The sequence below is a fragment of the Trachinotus anak genome, unplaced genomic scaffold (assembly GCF_046630095.1).
Source record: "Trachinotus anak isolate AG129_WGS33_773 ecotype Australia unplaced genomic scaffold, CSIRO_AGI_Tana_v1 ptg000010l, whole genome shotgun sequence".
Taxonomy (NCBI): domain Eukaryota; kingdom Metazoa; phylum Chordata; class Actinopteri; order Carangiformes; family Carangidae; genus Trachinotus; species Trachinotus anak.
The window spans coordinates 20907173-20924994 of NW_027273861.1; the positions used below are offsets into that span (position 1 = coordinate 20907173).

The window sequence follows — 17822 nt, forward strand, 5'->3', positions numbered from 1 at the left end:
GAAAGTTAGATAATTTCTATGCTACATGTGTGGATTATATTAACCATTTAATTTAATACTGTATGTTTAATATTACTGCTGTAATTAATTTCCTGCACACACTTTACTGAGTGTTAAAATATTTCAAGTTCTGAAGAATAAGAAAAAATGCTTGGTCTTCATGTAAAGCAATGTGTTTTATCCACTGAAATGAAAAACATCTTATAAAACCCACTACTTAGAATCACATGACACAAATTGAAATACTAAAATATATTAGCAAATAAAATTTATTTCCCAAAATAAAATGAGATTTGTCACGACTTACATGTTTCTCTTATGTTCTTTATAACAGCATATTGAAATGTTTTAACCCTGTCCAGAACAACAACGTAAGGAAATTAAACCATTTAATGCATCTCAAGCATCTTGATGGCCCCTGGGAAATTTATAAAAAGCTTGACCCAAACAAAAGTTTTTTTAAAAACAAAAAGCATTCACAAGCTTATTCACATTTATAAAAGATCGGCCTTCCATTTCCTGTATTTTTTCCATTTGTCTTCCAAGACTAAACTGTTAGGAGAGAGGTACAATTACAGCGATATCAAACTAACAGAGCCCAACATACAATTAAACTGATCGAGATGAGATTAAAATGACATGAAAATTAACTTCTCATAAAAATGATTTTAACACTTTTTACTGTCTGAGTATAACTCGAGTCCTTGCTGACAAAATGATTCCATAACTGGATTCTCCAAGAGTGTCAAGACATTTTATCAGTTGTGTACTTCTTCAAGATTACTCTAAATATTCCTTCCTTTGTGTTTTGAGTCATTCATGCATTTGGGTTAGGAGTTGGTTTGGGGTAGACTGCAGGAGGAACGACCTACCTGGCCCCAAACAAAGGAAACAGGATGCCACTGTTTCGCAGGTGGAGTGGAGAAACAGGTACACCTGGACAATGGAATTAAACACAATATCAATATAAATATTCTATTATACTAAATATTACAATGTTAACATATGCATTACTACGTATTATAATTACAGATTCATATGAATAAATACTTTGCCTCCATATTATGAGTGACAATTGGTTGTGATTTATCATACACAACTCCATAATTGACTCTCATTTTATTTATTGTGTCACAGGAGAATATTTGTTGTGCTGATCAAAGTTCTCTTGGGCATGCCCTAACCACTTCTCGAGTATCAGTGTAAAAAAGCTTCCCAGAGGAAGCTCTGCCACAGCATTACCTCCATAACAACCAATGGGTCATCATTTTGATGACGCCCCAGGTTAAAAGTGAGTCACGATGCCCCTACAGTGAGTAGTGATCTAATGTGTGTTCTGCTGGACCAGCAGCAAGTGATGTCAGGGAGCACCAAGCACACTCTCAGTGCCCTTCAACATTATGGCAGCAAAGCAAGAACTTCAACCACTGGAGGTCAGCAAAAGCAAGATTCTCAGCTCAGTTTTAAGTCACTCTTTTGAAAAAACAAAACAAAACAAAAAAAAACCCTAACTACATAGGTAACCTATGAAACGGTCATTTTCAGTTCTGCTCCATACTCTGCAGAGACTTCACACTGTGTTTTCTCTGAGGAGCAGCTCAACAACAAGCTGAATGCGGAACCTTTCACAGGTAAAAAAAAAAAAAAATCTGCTGAGCAGACAAACTCAGCTGTAGGCACATCAAGAGAGATGCAAGAGAATCGCATCGATGGACAAGTGCCGGGGCTGCATTCGCGTGATAGTGTAATTTTTTTTGTTTGTTTTGGGTTCCAGTTACTGCAATGTCAGGTTTTTCAGGGAACCTAACATACAATGTCTGTGGTCATACTAAGACAAAACATAGAGAAGAGGAAGAGGAAGCTATTTAGTACAGCCATTAGCCTGTAGTTAATACACGTTAACTAGTTATTATATTACATTACATTAACTACAGGGAATATCGTCAGCAGAATGTCAAATTTTGCTGCCTTTATGTAGTCACGTACATTTTCAGAGCAGACACACAAACATCATACGTGTCATTTGAGCCGTCCTGCACCAATTCCAGTTTCTATCTTGTGTTTTTATCTGTATTTGTGCAGCTGTGATTTGAGTGCTATGTGCACTCAGCAACGCTGCCCTTCGCAAAAAGCGATTTGTGGATATATCTGCCTTGACCCACTCTTGTTTTGCTTTTTTCATTAACACTGGGCAAGTGGTGGAAGCATGGTGGAACTGCGATGTATCGATATCAGGACAAATGCAATGAAAGCAGCTTGTTGGGTCAAATAGCTCTGGTAACAGGTCTAATTGAATCTGTGTCAGGTTCTCAGTACAGGTACATCCACCACTGCAAGCAGAAGGGTGGAAATCAATACGCCCTCTCTGCATCCATGGATACACTCTAATTTCATTGAAGGTTTTTTTATGTGTGTGGCAGAGAGAGACGGAGCCAATGTGTGCACATGTGCAGGTTAATGAAGGTCATCGTATAATTACGTTAGAAAATGGCTGTGTGTGCAACAGAGAAGACAAGTCTTTGTGTGTACATTAGGAGATTTGTTCCACAGTGTTATTATTTTACAATACGGAGGAAATAATAACTACTCTTACAAATGATTAAAGGCCTATGTGAGGACTTGACAAATCAAATGTTTATACACGTCACAACTTGTGCGCATTGGGTACTGTACCTCCCTCAAAAAATAAATCAGTATGTGCTTTGCTTATCTACCCTGAGTGCGGTTCTGCATTTGGCCCAGGTCAGGGGTGTGGAGGCTCAGGGTCCTCAGGATCGGAGGTGGCCTCACCAACAAGGGGGCAGCAACCTTTGGCTGGTGCTGCTCTTCAAGTGTTGGACAGCAGGAGCTGGAATCAATGCTGGATGGAGGTGTCGGAGGGGTCATGCTCAACGGCTGAAAACAGAGTAAAGTTTCATAAATGGCCAAAAAACAACTATCACTTATTTTTGAGTTTTTAAAGTGCTTTACAAAGATTTTGCTTCCAGAAACCCAAAGACAAATGGTGCCTCCTCACTTTAACTTCAGCTTTACAGTGAAATGGGGTTGTCTTGGGTTGGGTCACATCAGGAGAGGCAAGACAGCTGGAAGTGGGACTTGTAGGGTTGGTAGAAGGGGACTGATTGGTCAAGGCCCAGCCCAGTTCACTACAGCTGAGGGTTTCATCATTTAGCAGAGCACTGAACGGGTTGACCTGCTTAACCTGAAGAAGACACAATAATAAGACTTCATCAGTGCTTTGTTCAGGCTATTCTGTTTTTGTCAACACAAAATCTTTTTGTCCAGATACAGACAAACAGCACTGTCTATCTTTATGTTGTAACCCATTTATTCTTTATAAAAATTAGGTGATTGCAGTGAAAGAGGCTACGCAAATCAGAGATCCAAAATCCAATAACCTGAGCTCTATTCCACAAGTCAGTTAAGATGAACATTAATAATTCAGTCTTAATCCTTTTAAGGGAAGTCATAAAATCTGTTTTGTTTATTGATGTTTTTTGGTGAACACGCATGATGAATCAAACCTGTGTTTACACCTCAAGATTTCTGCTCAGTCTTTATCACATTAAGTTTCAGCTGCTCCAAAATGCTTAGTTTACCTGTTGCTGTGACTGAGGTGTTGAATAAATAAGCAAAAACATGATGCCACACAAAAGCTAAAAGCAGCATGTCAAATTTAAGTTTTGCAAATACACAGAATGAAGGCAGCGGTGGAGTCAGTGTCAGGTGGTCATACCTGGATGTGTGGGCTGACCTCATTGTCTTCAATAAACTCCAGGGCGGGCAGCTCTTCCTCTTCTCCCTGAGACACCAAAAAAAACAATTAAACTCCTATATACTTAAAATTTCACAAACAAATGGTCTTTAGTTGGATTTGCTACATGTCGATTAATACGTCCATAAATCTACATACAGCAGATGTGCGTTATATTGTACATTGGTTATTAATGTGACAATAATAAACATTTACATAGTGGCTTTTCTTCAATGAACATAAAAAGTCCTGTGACTTTAGTCCAAACAGAAGATATTCATTCACTGCAGCGGATTTGTGAGCACGTTGACTGTAACTATAAGTGTAATATATGGTTCAAATAACTGCTTAATTTCCTGGAGCTGTTTGTGTTGGAGTCAGACTGCCTCCACCAAATTAACGACTGCCTCTATTACCATCAGATGAAACTCATACTTTAGGGAAAAGAGGCGCTCTTAAACGCTGCAAGTCATTTTCAATTAAGCTACTTAATTTAATTTATAGACTGTATAGATAAACAATAGAAGAGATACTGTGGAGATCTGTCAGGCTTATTAGGTGACAGTGAATAATGGCTCAGGCATATTAAAGTACACATTTAAGTAATTATTCAGAGCAGCATGTCGCAATCTTGGGTTACAAATTAAGTCAACATTCAGATTTATTACCCCATCCACAGTCAGCAGAGGCTCATAAAACAGTTCAAGTTTGTTCAAAAGTTTAAAAAAAAAAAAAACATCCGCTGAAGACACATTTCACATGCGACATCGCTCACATAAGCTTCAAGTTTGACATTTACCAGGTGGGATCCAACTTTCAAATCAGCTCCATGTTGACAGAATCAAACCCTCTCATCACAGGATTATTACAGAAGTGGTAACATATTAACAATTTCACCATCTATGAACGGTATCTGTGGGTAACAGGGGGGCTGCTTTATCCATGGGGGTTCAGTTCTTGCGAGCTAGTATCCATCAAACAGCCTGCCATGTTATTTAATGGTCAACAACAAGCTGTGACCTTCCAACAGCCTGGCTATACATTTAGCGGCACTGGACCGCTGCCGCCACCGCCACCTCCCACCCCTTCAGCAAAATGTATGTTTGATCTGAATGCGTGCAGTGACTGTGTGTTTGTGTGTGCATGCCAGTATGTGTGTTGAGGGTGCTTAGCGCTGCAGTGGGTCTGCAGCACTGACAGTATGGCTGGTAAGATAAGAGCTATGGACAGCGAAAAATGAAAGTCTGGTTCCAGCGACATTATAAGACTGGCTAAGAAAGAGGAAGTGAGAGAGTGCACTCATAGATAAGAAACAATTGAGACTTGCATTCGCCACGCATTTGCAGCACACTGCAGACAGTTGGTGGCGGTAATGCACCACAGCGTTCTTTGCTAACCGAAAAAAATAAATAAATAAATAAATTGGGAAATAGAAGGGGAGAGCAAGAGAAAGGCAACTTCTCTTCAAAACAAGAATCCATTTTGGTGGAACAGGTGCAGTAGCTGCGCTTGCTCTGCACAGTCTGCACAGTCACATATTTTAGGCTGCATGCGAACATTGTCCGTGTGGACCCTTGCGGATGTGGGCGGATGACAACATTTATACCACCCAGAACGAAGCAGACCCATGTGGACGCACAAAGTATGAATTGGCCTTTAGGCCCTGTGTGTCAGGATTACCTTCAGTGTGGCTGACATGGACTGTTCAGGAGTGTTTTCTGGCTGAAGGCAGGAAGTCCTCTCCTCTCCTATCTCCGGCAGGTGAACCTTTCCCTCCCCCAGGTAGAGACTCACTGGACTGACCTGGACACACAGCTGAGCAAATAATAGCAGTGAATTATCTGACGTCCTAGCCCGAATCAAAAATATTAATGATACAGCTAACTGTTATTACTCTTCTTCATAATGTGGTGCAAATCTCATACAGCAATTCAGTACTGAAACACTGATGTTTGATGGATGCTCATGTATCTTCAACATATTTAAAAGGACACCTGCCAGTTTATTGTAGTCATGACACAAAAAAGTTGTTTATGTGTGTGTGTGGCTCACAGCTGCACTGGCTGCAGGGCTGCAGGGTGTCCCATGTCCCTGGCTCAGCAGAACGGTGTGGATGTAGATGTCGTTGTTGGTGTGTGTGTCACACAGGTAAAGCTGCAGCACATCTCCAGTGTAACATTCCAGAGCTCCCACCAAGGTGCAATCAGAGCACAGCCTCTGGAAAGAAGCTGTGGCCACAGGAGTCCAGCTGCCCTGTGAGATGAATGGTCACAGCACTGAGGAGCACCTTGCTGGGTTTATATTTATTCACATATGCAAGAGTAAAACTTTGTGCAACTGTAAGTAGTTAGATTTAAGTAGAAACCACTTTCACATATGATTATTTCAACAATAGACCCCCTGACTAGTGTTAACTATTTCTGTTCATTTCCTAAGAAACTTTTAAATGATCATAAAGGGGCTGTATCTGCGAGTCACATGTTTTTGAACTATCACGATGGCTCTTTAAAAGTCTACAAAGTTTAACATGAAGTTCAACACTGTCTACAGTACTCAAAGAGGATAGAAGGTGGATAAAGCTGACATTTTAGCATTTACGAGATGGTGATGCAGAACTGTGCATGAAGGTTTGTCAGCCACTTGTGAATATAATATTAGATCATCTATCAGACTCACAGTGGTGGGTTTAATTCCAGCGAGTGATGATGGAACAGCTTGTGCTGGAAGAACTGAATAACATGACCTGAGAAATGGAGAGATGTAGCGAGCTCAGCCAAAAAATACACAAACTGACCAACTTACGAGTAGGACTAGATTGATTGCTTCAGTGTTTGCAATGCCCCTACTTCAGGAACTTGAGGCTGGAACTCTGCACAACGGTTGTATCGCCAAAGTCAACGTAGTACACTTCAACTTGAGTGGGGCTGATGATCCGATGGATCACCACCCGGTAGAACCACATTCCTTTAGGCGACACGCAGCACACCTGGCCCCGTCGGACAAACCGCTCAGGGAGGCTGTAGCGCTCCGACACCTCAGGACAGGTGTAACATCGCCTGTAGCAGAAAAGCAGAGAGGAAGGGTGATAGATTAGTGAGACCTGAGTACTCTTTTTTTTTTTTTAAGATCAGACATAGCTATATTGTTTGACTTAGAGGGAGCGTGTGCCAGACATTATGAAATGCTTAACACAGAAGGCCATTAAGCATTAGATTACTGATTAGACTGTTCAGTTCTGAAGGGGAGCCCTGATAATACAGCTGGCACAACAGATACAGGGAGTGTTAGTGTATTATCTTTGAACTAAGCTGCCACCAACATTTCTACCACCTCATCTCAATCATCATGTCATCCATAGCTTGCGCCTCCTTGCTCTCGCTGAAGCGGATGTAGAAATGTCCTGGCGACTCCACCTTTTCCACCAGAACTTCTACCAGCTCTCGAGCACCACGACGCGTCGGCGGTCTGAGGCGTTGACTCTGCAGGGCATCCAGGGGCACAGCAGGGCTGCTATACACCTGAATGGCAGGATACACCTCCTCCACCACCTACAGGCATTGATTTAAAAAGTGAGAGTGGTTTGCAGGACACACCAGTGTTACTCTATATTCAATATTACTCTACAAAACATAGTAAGTGATATAATGTATTACAAAAACTTAAGTAAATAAGTAATAAGTAAATAAGGTTTCAGGGCATCTAACCTGCATACACTGATAACGTAGCCATTGGTGCCTGCTTGTTAAGTGCACTGAAAATCAATGGTTTGCATTGGCATCACAGCTCGTTTATGCTCTTTATACTTGACAGAATATTCATTTTGGTTTCTCTCCTGTCCTTAGAGCCTGGAAATGTAAAATTATGTGATGAAAAAAAAATACCATTACCATTTCTTGGTTCTTGGAATTGTTACTGGTCTCCATCTCCTCATTCTCATCATCTGCTGTGATATCATCGTTGTCTGCTCCCATCTTGCCTTCCCATGGAGACTCTCCGCAGCTGAAGTAATAGCTCTTAAATGGCAGCTTCACACCATTACCAAAACTCCCAGATTCCTTTGAGTCTGCAAAATTAAGAAAAATAAATTTCACACTTAGTTAAATGCCATTGTTCCACAAGAATGTTCATCATATCTCAGACACCACCATTTATTGCAACAGGTCATTAGAAACATATTTGACTGCAGAAACAGACTGATATCCTGATGATACACTGGTAGTGGATAAATAAAGAGACAGAAAAAAGATCAACGTAACATTTACAGCTACATCAGTCAGTGACTGCAACCACCAAATTAATTGTCCAAAATTTTCCACAATTTTTCCAGCCTATCCTTATTCCAAGTGTTTGTCTTCCCAAGTGAAATGTCAAGGTGTGATGACTAACATGATAAGCAAAGTGTTGAGTGTAGATTTTGTACATCAAACCTATAGAAAATAAAGAAGTAAGTAGTAGTTACGGTGATACTGAAACTGGCTTCATAACCTGTCTGATGTGCTTGTTGGATAGGTTAGAAAAGTCCCACCACCAGACATATTAAGAGGGGGTCTCTGTGAGCCTACAAGGACAGCCACTTCACGCTGTGATTGGCCAGCTGTGTGGAGGTGAGAAAGGAGACAAGGATTTTAGTCCCCTATGCCTCTTTTTTCATTTTTTACTCAACTCTGTCCCTTCTGTTGAGGGCTTTCTGGAGAGACTGAAAATGTGCCCATCTTAAATAAATATCATGTCTCCCCTCTCTCTATGACAGCTGGCTTTTCACTCCACCATCCACAAACCATAACCCGGCCTTTACTACTGGTATTTGAACACATGCACATACACACCTGACTGTGCGCTGTCACTGTCCTGTATGTCCTTGACTATCCAGTGGTGTGCGTTGTCACCCCCTTCAGGTTTTAGATGGAAGGTGTCACTCATGGCACCAACAAGTTCAGTGACACTGACAAAGCCACTCTGTAGCAGCGGCAGCTCCTCGCCAAAAAGCTTCTGAAGAGCAAAAAACACCACAAGTGAGCTTCCCAATAACTTCACCATGTATCTTTCCAGATAAGTCAGCTGCTCAAAAAGCAATAAACAAAATCCAAAACAGTGAAGCCAATGCTTTTTTAATTTTGCTGGATCTGGGAAGACTGAATCCTGTTCCTCAAATGAGATGACTAATTTGTCTGAAACTCTAATGTGATGATATGAAGGTTTTTTTACCTTATACTCAGCAGGTAGATCATGCACTGATAATCCAGCGCTGGTCTGAGCTACAACCTGCAGAGTTATGAACATATGAAGTGTTTCATTATGAGACTTGAGACCATGTGTCTTGGTCATCTTATCACCAAAATTCTTCTTTTTTTTTTTTTTTTTTTTAATTTCTGAACTTGTTTGTTTTTCCCCATTCAGGGAGGAGATGTGGAAGTTTGCAACTTTATTTGAATTCTAGTCAAGTTCACCCTTACATTTCAGAAAACATCACTTCTTTAGATTTATGGATTTATAAAACTGATTTTTTTTTTCCTTAAAGAGAGCAACTAAAACAGGCCTGCACCTTGCCTCCAATCATACAGTTAGTGACCGCTTAATAGACCTTGAGGTAATTCTTGCCATGAGAGCAAAGCATATTAGAGACTTTTAATCAGCAATTAGCGACACTAAGACACCTGCTTATAAACTAGCAGGAAGTCTGACCTTTCGCAACTTGTCCTTCAGCTCCTGACTGATGGTGCCAGCTACTCCATTCTCCAGGATTTGCTGCCGAAGCTCCTCTTCCAGCTGATGTAGAATTTAAGTGGCAAGAACAAAGATAACTGTACTTAAATTAAATAAGTGCACAGTAAATTTTCCCTCCACCACAGTTCATTTAATCGTTTAAGTGATTCAGTGATAAAGTATGTGTTGCATTTCTGCTGTTGTTTGTCAAAATGAGCCCTTATAAGTAACACTGTGAATGCTTAACAAGGCTCCATGTGACCAAAACAAAAGTTTAAGGGTTGCAACTGCAACACAAAACAGAGGATACAGCATACACAAGAATTTTCTTTTGCTTCTTATAGATATCAGTTTTCTCTAAGTTGCCATTTGATAAAGTTTTGGTTATGTAACAAGACCTGGGAGGAACAGAATACTGAATATTGTTCCCTGATATTTTCATGTCTTGTTTTAAGCAACTCATACATATTTCATGTGCAGATACTACATTTCTGTGTTTTAAATGAGAACAAACCTTGAGGACACGTTTCTGAAAAAGTTGACCTTCCTGGCAGAGCTTTTGTTCAACTTGCTGGTTCTTCTCAACCATGTTTGGCTTGTTACTGATAGTTGTTGACTCTTTACAGTCAGGGCCCATGGTCTCAGTGGAGGGCTGGTGCAGAGGACTCTGCTTTACTGGAACTTTAGCTGACAAGCACGAAAGCATTTCAAAATATGAGGAACTCCCGCTTAGTGCTTTCTCTGCAAAATAATTTCATACACAGAGTTTGGACAGTGTGTTGGTTTGTCATCACTGACCTAATAACCCCACTGACACATAGCCAATCCATGCACTTTGGACAGATTAAACAGTGATCCAATTTCAAAAGAGTATCCAAAAATGGATGTTTTTACCACCAATGCAAACCCACCTCTCTAATAACACACCTGGGGATATTGTTGTTGTCTGACCTCTGGTGCCTGGCCCTTGGGATGCTGGCGTGTCAGTTCTAGGCGATTCTGGCTTTATAGGTCCAGCCCTCCTAGATAAACTGGACGCTCTGAGCAGTGGCCTGGGTAGCATGTGTTCTCTCAGGGTCAGAACTGAGCCCAGCCGTCCTTGCTGGATGAGGACCATGTCCCCCGCTGCCTCCAGCATCTCTCCTGTGGAGTAGAAGCCGTAGTTGTGGACACGCAGGGGGTGGCCGAAGCAACGCAGGAAGCTGGTCTCCAGCTCAGATAACCTAAGAGGACCCTGGGAGAGGAGCTGCATCATTACTCAAACAAGACAACATCTTGCAATAACAGGGCAACCTGATTTTAGTTAGAAAAATTTAAAAAAGACTGAGCAGTCAGTCTGGCCTCCCTGCCTCTGATTTAGTTGAGTATATGTTTGAATAGTACAAAGCACAACTCATTTAAACAATCTAGACACCACAAGGCTTAAAAAATCTCATCTCATCTTCATATTTTTATTCCGTTTCAAGGGAAGGAAAGTTGGCTTGGACAGTGTCATTCTGGCTTTTGTTAACTTTGATCAAACAGCTGAAAAACTCACTAACCAAACAGACTCAAACAGAAACACTCAAGCTTATTATGGAGAACACACACAATAGGCTTTGGTGACAAACAAATCATACCTGAGAGAGCAGGAGGCGGAGCTGTGCCCTGAGCTGGGCTGGGAGAGCTGGAGGAGCACGACCTCTTCTGGGAAGGACCACAGAGGGAGGCAGCTGACAGTAGCGGGGCGAAAAGCAGCTGACACCTCCCCTCCTGACTTTCTTGTTGGCCTTAGACGTGCGCTGCTTGGCTACCAGCTCCTCAATGTTCTGGGTGGACTCATTGCTAACAGCTGTAACGGTGGGAACGAATGTCAGAGCATGAAATATGAGACCTTATTCAGATGTTTGAAAGGCAAAAGAATGAGGGCCTGTGCATTAAACACAGTTTACTTAATTTTGATGCAATGTACTGAAACAGTATTCAAATACACGCTGAAATGAATAAAAAGACTCTACCCTTTAAGAATGGGCTACCATCTGCTCTGAAGTTGACAGACACCACGTCGGGCATCTCCTTCACCATATCCATGATGTTTCTGAAGCCCAGCTGTTTCAGGGGCATGGGATGCCCTAACATTGCAGCATAGTCTCGCCTGAGCTGATCAGGCTCCAGGCCCATCTTGGAAGAAATGAGCAAGGAGCGAACATCCTTCTTGAGCTTTGACATAATCTCTTCCTGGTTCATCTTGGCTGCTGACATGTGGAGAACACAGCAGGGAGCAAAATGTAATTTAACATTTTGTACATCCTGAACCCTGCCAGGTCTTACTGTGGCGTAAGTGTTGTTTATTAAACAGCGATGATGTGATGATGATGAAGAAAACTCCGCTGACACCGTCTTACTTGTATATAAAGAGGTTTATTACAAAGAAGTCCAGCATCGAATCAAGCACCATGGATTGCATGAGAGAGGAGTCGAAGCCAATATGATTCTCCTCTGAATAACTGCTCTAACTCCCCGTCTATATGGGTTGGTTGTCTTCATGAACCTAAGACAACGTATATGATCCATACCATAAAAGGCCTCATTTTCATCTCCCAAAACCCCTAGACCTAAGACCAAAAAAGGCCACATTTTCCTAAACAGAGAAGCACCCATCTCCCAGTGCATCCTCTGACCTGGGGCCCCTATCTAAACATACCAAACTTCAGATACTACATAAGCACCAGAGAAATGAAGTTCACAATATGCTAAAACAAAGTCTCAAATACTGGATTGATTTCACTCAGTCTTGCTGCTAAAATATATGGAATGAAACCATTAAGTCAAAATCGTATGGTCAAATTTTGCTTTATAAAAATATACACATATAGATGGATGAAAGTGATGGTAGCAGTTGAGGTCACGGCGCCCATCCAACCTTTTTGCTTTCAGCCATTTTTAAATTGCTACTTTATTCATATACCACAACTGCTACTTGGCATTTCATGTCATTATAGGTTCAATAAAGCACATTCAAGTAACACTACTGTCCCATAAATCGATGTAAAAAAGTAAAAAAAAAGCAAAAAAAGCTCTGATCTGGTCTGCACAGACACGCCATCGACAAATGCACATGGCTAACAAAGTAAACTGCTGTAGCAAAAGTTAACGTTAGCCTCCAGCTAGCAGAGCCGTAAAGCGTCTGTAACAGTTAACTCTTGCAATACTGACAAAACTCAATTTGCAGCGTATTTAAATACAGAGACACTGTAAGTAAATGGCTCCAAAAGTATTGTGGACATAACTTTACCCTGAGTCTTCAGTGTCTCTGCAGCATCCTCCCACGACGTCTCGGTTTACAGTTAGTTTAACCTCCACACCTGTTGCTAGCAAACCGTTGTGGACCTTTAACGTGTAAAAAAAACAAAAAACAAAAACAAAAAAAAAAAGGACTGCGTGTTTCTTGTCAACAGGAAAGTTAAACCAAACGTCCAAACCTATTTATTTTACTTAAAAAATAATAAAAACACGAAGCTGTTCTCCCGATTACCTGTCTAGTTCAGAAAAAAAACATCACTGCGGTATTACCGTGGCAGCGCCCTGAACAAAGATCGTTTGTTGCAGAGAGGATGATGACTACCTCAACAGAAAAGAAAAACCATCACGGAAGTGTGCACTGTGGCAAAGTTTGTGATCAGAGCAGTAATATTTTTTTTAGCCTTGGTAGTTTACAAAAGGATTGGGCATGTGGTGTCAGTACTATAATATACTATAATTCGCTTTTCTAGTGCCATATTTATTCACTATATTTATTTATTCACTAATCACTCTACTTATTTATTCACTTTTCAAGAAATTTAGCCCCCAGTTCAGCATTGTGCTGCTTGATCTGAGGCCCTCCCTTGTCTCTTACGGGACTTCCACAACAGAAGGACAGGTGGCCCACATAATTAATTTTCAGTGTAATTAGGGTTGCATTAGGGAGGATAGTGTGTGTCTTTTCCTGTAAAAACAGAGAAAAAAACTACATCAGCTCTTTGGAAAGGAGAGGCCTGATTCTGCACATTCCCACTGAAGAAATACCATGACCCCCTGAACTCCACTGACACAACTGGCCCAAAGGTAAACTATGACTGCTGGATTCCACACATCTCTAAATGGCAATGGTTTTTACCAGGGAAGAAGCACAAGAGAAGGATTTGGTCATATGAAGGTTTTAATGTAATTTGTGTGTATGGTCTGTGTGATGTGCACTCAAATAGCAAGTCTTGTTCACAGTTTAATAACAAAAATGCAACTATCCCCCACAGGACAGCCACTGGCGTGTGTCTCCACCAACTTTCCAAAGCAAATATGTTGGTGATTTTATGTGTATAAGTACAAATATATACAGTGGGTATACTACCATGCACATGTCCACTAAAACTGTTAGGCAAACTCTTAATTTTATACTTAAAGGGAAGAGGAAAATGTGGGAATGTGTAGGATTATTTTTACAGGCACCGATAGATTTTGATGTTTCTAAGATATAATGAAATGCTTCCAAGATGTAACACCTAGGAAAAAATTAGATTGACTGAATGAGACAAAAACATGATGTTGCTGTGTTTTTTTTTTACTCTTGTTAGAGCTTTTGGATAAGAATAAAAAGAGAATAATGCCAATAAATAAAACAGAATATTGCTTTAAAAAATCCAGCAACCCCCAGACGTTTTGATTTTCTGACAACAGATATCGAAAGTCATAGAAGTTCACTGACCTAAAATTGTTTGAAAAACAGAGAGGGTAGCAAGTGGCACTCCCACTGCCATCCTCCACTCCCACATTCAAACAGTCATCCTGATTCACCGTCCACATATTGTCTCATTATCACAGTAGACAGCAGCACCGCTGACTCCACTTACAGACCTCCAGCCAGAGGATTCAACTCACACCAGTAGAAGCTGCACAGTTTTTCCTTCCTCTCTGATTTCTCCCAAGAAGACAATCCTCCACTAACCCATCACAAAGAAAAATCTCAACAGCCATCACTTCTGTGCTCTTTACTCCAGAGCATCCAGCCAATATTGAGAAGTCCTCCAATGTCCAGGCTAGTCATCTATCAAGATCCAGAATGAGACCTCGGAAGGAGAGTGAGAGGGGAGCCAGTGTGCCTCCCAGAGGTCACCGGCAACGGGCATCGAAGGCAGCTCGCCTCCCCGAGGCATCGTCAGTGAGGAAAGAGGGGCAACAGAAGGAAAAACCAGGGACGAATGAGGTGAAGGTAGAGCAGGGGACAGAAGTGAAGTTGAAGTCCACTGTGGTGGACATAGACAGCGTGAGAGATGACAAGGTCAAGGAAGAAAACCTGGGGCTCCTGGAAGCAGCAGAGCAGGAAGAAGGTAAGTTGAAGTACGGAGAAAACACTGGCATTTTTATTTCTTTATTTCTGCTTATGTTATAGAAATTTGTGATGTTGACTATTTTGTCTGCAACTTGTTGCTGTTGTGAGTTTACTTTTGTTATGGTATTGGTAAAACTGTGATGTAAAGTGGTCTATCTTTGAAGTTTATTACAGTGAAATGTTTAGTGTTAGCCAAAGCTTTTAGTCCACTTTCTGAGTTGAGTTTAATGTAAAAATAGTTGTTTACTGCCAAGCTTGATTCTGTGTTATGGCTGGAGTTCTTCATACGAAGCACTGTGGCTCTCTGCAGGTTTGAAGCACAAGAACCTGGGAGTGTTTGAGTGGCTGCTGATGGTCTTTGTCTTGGCTCTGGTTCTCCTCTTCCTCCCTCTGTCCATCTGGTTCTGTATCAAAGTACGAACTACACCACAGTCCAAACAAGAAACCAAACACTGATCTACTTCACAACAATCAAGATCCTATACAGGAATTATGTAAATAATTAGGTTGAAGACAACTAGGCACATGCAGTTTGTGATGGAGACATAAACAGGTGTGGATGTCAAGGGATGGATGAAGTTTATGTTCAGGTTCCAACAATCTGAGAGAATTTGATATTGATTTAAGTCCAAGCTGCTTAAAAACCAATTACCTGAAACTGGTGAAATTGAGTATTTGAATTAATCTCAGTTGCCACAATCTAATTTAGCATGGAAGGAGCTGTGACAATTGTATCATTCATTGTATATTAATGCTCAAAATGTTGTTTCCACTATTTTCATTTCAGCAGGAAGTGAAATGTTTGGAGAAATTTGTGAATATTGCAGTTTTTAACATGAAAATGGGCTATTTTAGAGAGTCACACTAAGCACTTTCCCCTCATAGCCGTTGTTTGATTTCTAATCCAATGCACTATAGTACACAGCCAATACAACAAAGTGTTTATGTAACGTGTCTGTGAAGATTCTCAGTCATCCAGGTCATGGTTATCCATGGATGTCCTAATGCTTTCTGACTGCACTGCATTTTATTGTAAATAGGGATTGTATGACAGCTGGTTAACTCATGTTGTATATAAATTGGACAATACTGCCATCACTGTTTTCCATTCATGTGGACTGACTGATGTCTGTTATTTCGATTGGCAGGTAGTGAGAGAGCATGAGAGAGCTGTGATCTTCAGACTGGGTCACCTTCTGCGCGGAAGACCCAGAGGTCCAGGTCGGCACAGATCACTGTAATCTTTCACACTCAACTGTCAGTTGTGATTTCAAAACTGTACTTTTTTTAAAATGTTGTTTACATTAAGGATGCGTCAAAACAGTTGAATTGCCATTTCTGGAAGAAGATATGTGTCAGTGTTTGAATTATTGTTGGCTTTGGTTACCTAGTGATCATACAGCTACAGGTTCATGGCAAATTTGGAAACCTTACAGTTAGATAAACTTAAAATCATGTTAAAATAAAATGAATTAACTGTTTTAATCTGCGATCCACGTTTTATATAACACAAAACCTATGGGGAAATTATTAAGAAGAAAAACACAATAATTTATGTTAGAAATCTATAAAACAAATCTTTCTCTCTCCTCTGTCCAGGCCTTCTCTTCTACCTCCCACTCCTTGATGTGTGCCACAAGGTCGACATCCGACTGAAGATGCTGAAGGTTCCTCCCCACACGGTACAAAACACACAAGTGACATATTCGCATTCAGCTTCATATGTGAAAATGATTGATAATGAATGAACTGTTTACTGTATGTGAACCTTGCAGGTGGTGACAAAGGACTTGGTGAGGCCAGAGCTGGGTGCGGTGTGTTATTACCAGATAGAGAATGTGGCTCTGTGCAGCACAGCTCTGTCCAGTCTGACCACGGTGTTGCAGACTCTGGTGCAGGCAGCGGTCAGAGACGTTCTCGCCCAACACACATTCAGCCACATCCTGCTGCACAGGAGGAGGGTCGGCCAGCAGATACAAGCAGCTGTTGACTCTGTTGCTTGTCGCTGGGGCATCCGGGTGGAGAGAGCAGACATGTAAGACTGAAGACAGAAAAGTCCCCACAGAGTCTTCTTTCACTCTTACTTTGTGAGCAAGTGCTGTAACACACCTTTTTTTGTGGTAACCATTATAGCTGCATGTATTCCAGTTAGTGAATAACAGCATTTCATTGGAATTCAAGACCAAAAATCACAAACCACATGCCACATCTTGTTGCAGCGAAGCATTCTAGTCTACACTGTGACAGTGGGTGACCCTGTATAATTGTGACACTAGTGTAAAGCAGTGGCTGCAGGGAGAGGCTAAACAAAAAGTGGATGTTCACAACAAAAAGTGGATAGTACTGCTTCTGAAAAATGCATCACTTTCTGTGTGGAAAGGATTTTTCCTCTGCATGCAATGATTTTTCCAGGTAAACAGCAAACAGGAATGTTGAGATTTGTAGTTCCTGCTGACCAGGCTGGGTTGTGCTTGTGTTTGATTTTCTGTCAGAGATGAGCTCAGTTTTCCTGTGGAGTTACAGCAGAGTCTGGCTGCTGAGGCTGAGCTCAAGAGACAACAGCAGGCCAGAGTAAGTAACCAGTAACTTAATGATTTTATATTTTATATATTTCATTTTTATATTTTGTATTTGCATGTTTATGCCTCTGACTGATGTTTACCTATTCCTGTGAGGTCATTTCTGCATCCTCAGTATTTGCAAAGGAAACACTTTACATACGGCAGCCCTTCTCTCCTCCAGGCAAAAGCAGCAGAAGGAGAGACGACTGCCTGGGAGGGGTTCAGGGCCTCCTTCCGTCACCTCCATCCTGCCCTGGTCCTTCCATTCCCCCCAGATCTCCTCAGTCTGACCTCTGATCACTCATCCCTACCTCCACCACCACCTCCTCCTCCTCCTGCTGTAGAAGAAGAGGGAGGAATGACAGAGGAGGAGCCAGAAACAGACTCACCAATGATGTGACAGTCAACAGATAAAATGTTCACTATTATAATTATTATTTTTAAACACCATGAAATG

The 17822-nt window shown here is 41.2% G+C and overlaps 2 protein-coding genes across 5 annotated transcripts; one reads left to right on the forward strand and one right to left on the reverse strand.

The window, feature by feature from the left end:
• Positions 1-253: 253 nt before the first annotated feature.
• tdrd5 (tudor domain containing 5) lies at positions 254-13038 on the reverse strand. Of its 4 annotated transcripts, none has more exons than XM_071486094.1 (18): positions 12732-13038; positions 11455-11688; positions 11077-11288; positions 10385-10691; positions 9972-10144; positions 9437-9520; positions 8960-9016; positions 8581-8743; positions 7642-7817; positions 7085-7302; positions 6601-6810; positions 6431-6497; positions 5807-6007; positions 5435-5569; positions 3737-3802; positions 3017-3202; positions 2715-2895; positions 254-936 (listed from the first exon to the last, which is right to left on the reverse strand). In XM_071486094.1, exons 2-18 carry the CDS (start codon positions 11681-11683, stop codon positions 869-871), a joined length of 2733 nt encoding a protein of 910 aa, XP_071342195.1. In that variant the 5' UTR covers positions 11684-11688; positions 12732-13038; the 3' UTR covers positions 254-868. The 4 variants fall into 4 exon arrangements, with proteins under 4 accessions (XP_071342195.1, XP_071342196.1, XP_071342194.1 ...); XM_071486095.1 differs by having other exon boundaries at positions 2791-2895; positions 11455-11691; XM_071486093.1 differs by having other exon boundaries at positions 11455-11691.
• Positions 13039-14275: 1237 nt separating this feature from the next.
• On the forward strand, positions 14276-17386 carry nphs2 (NPHS2 stomatin family member, podocin). Its single transcript, XM_071486111.1, has 5 exons — positions 14276-14802; positions 15115-15218; positions 15953-16025; positions 16404-16486; positions 16580-17386. The coding sequence occupies exons 1-5, from the start codon at positions 14535-14537 to the stop codon at positions 16841-16843; spliced, it is 792 nt and encodes a 263-aa protein (XP_071342212.1). The 5' UTR covers positions 14276-14534; the 3' UTR covers positions 16844-17386.
• Positions 17387-17822: the final 436 nt, after the last annotated feature.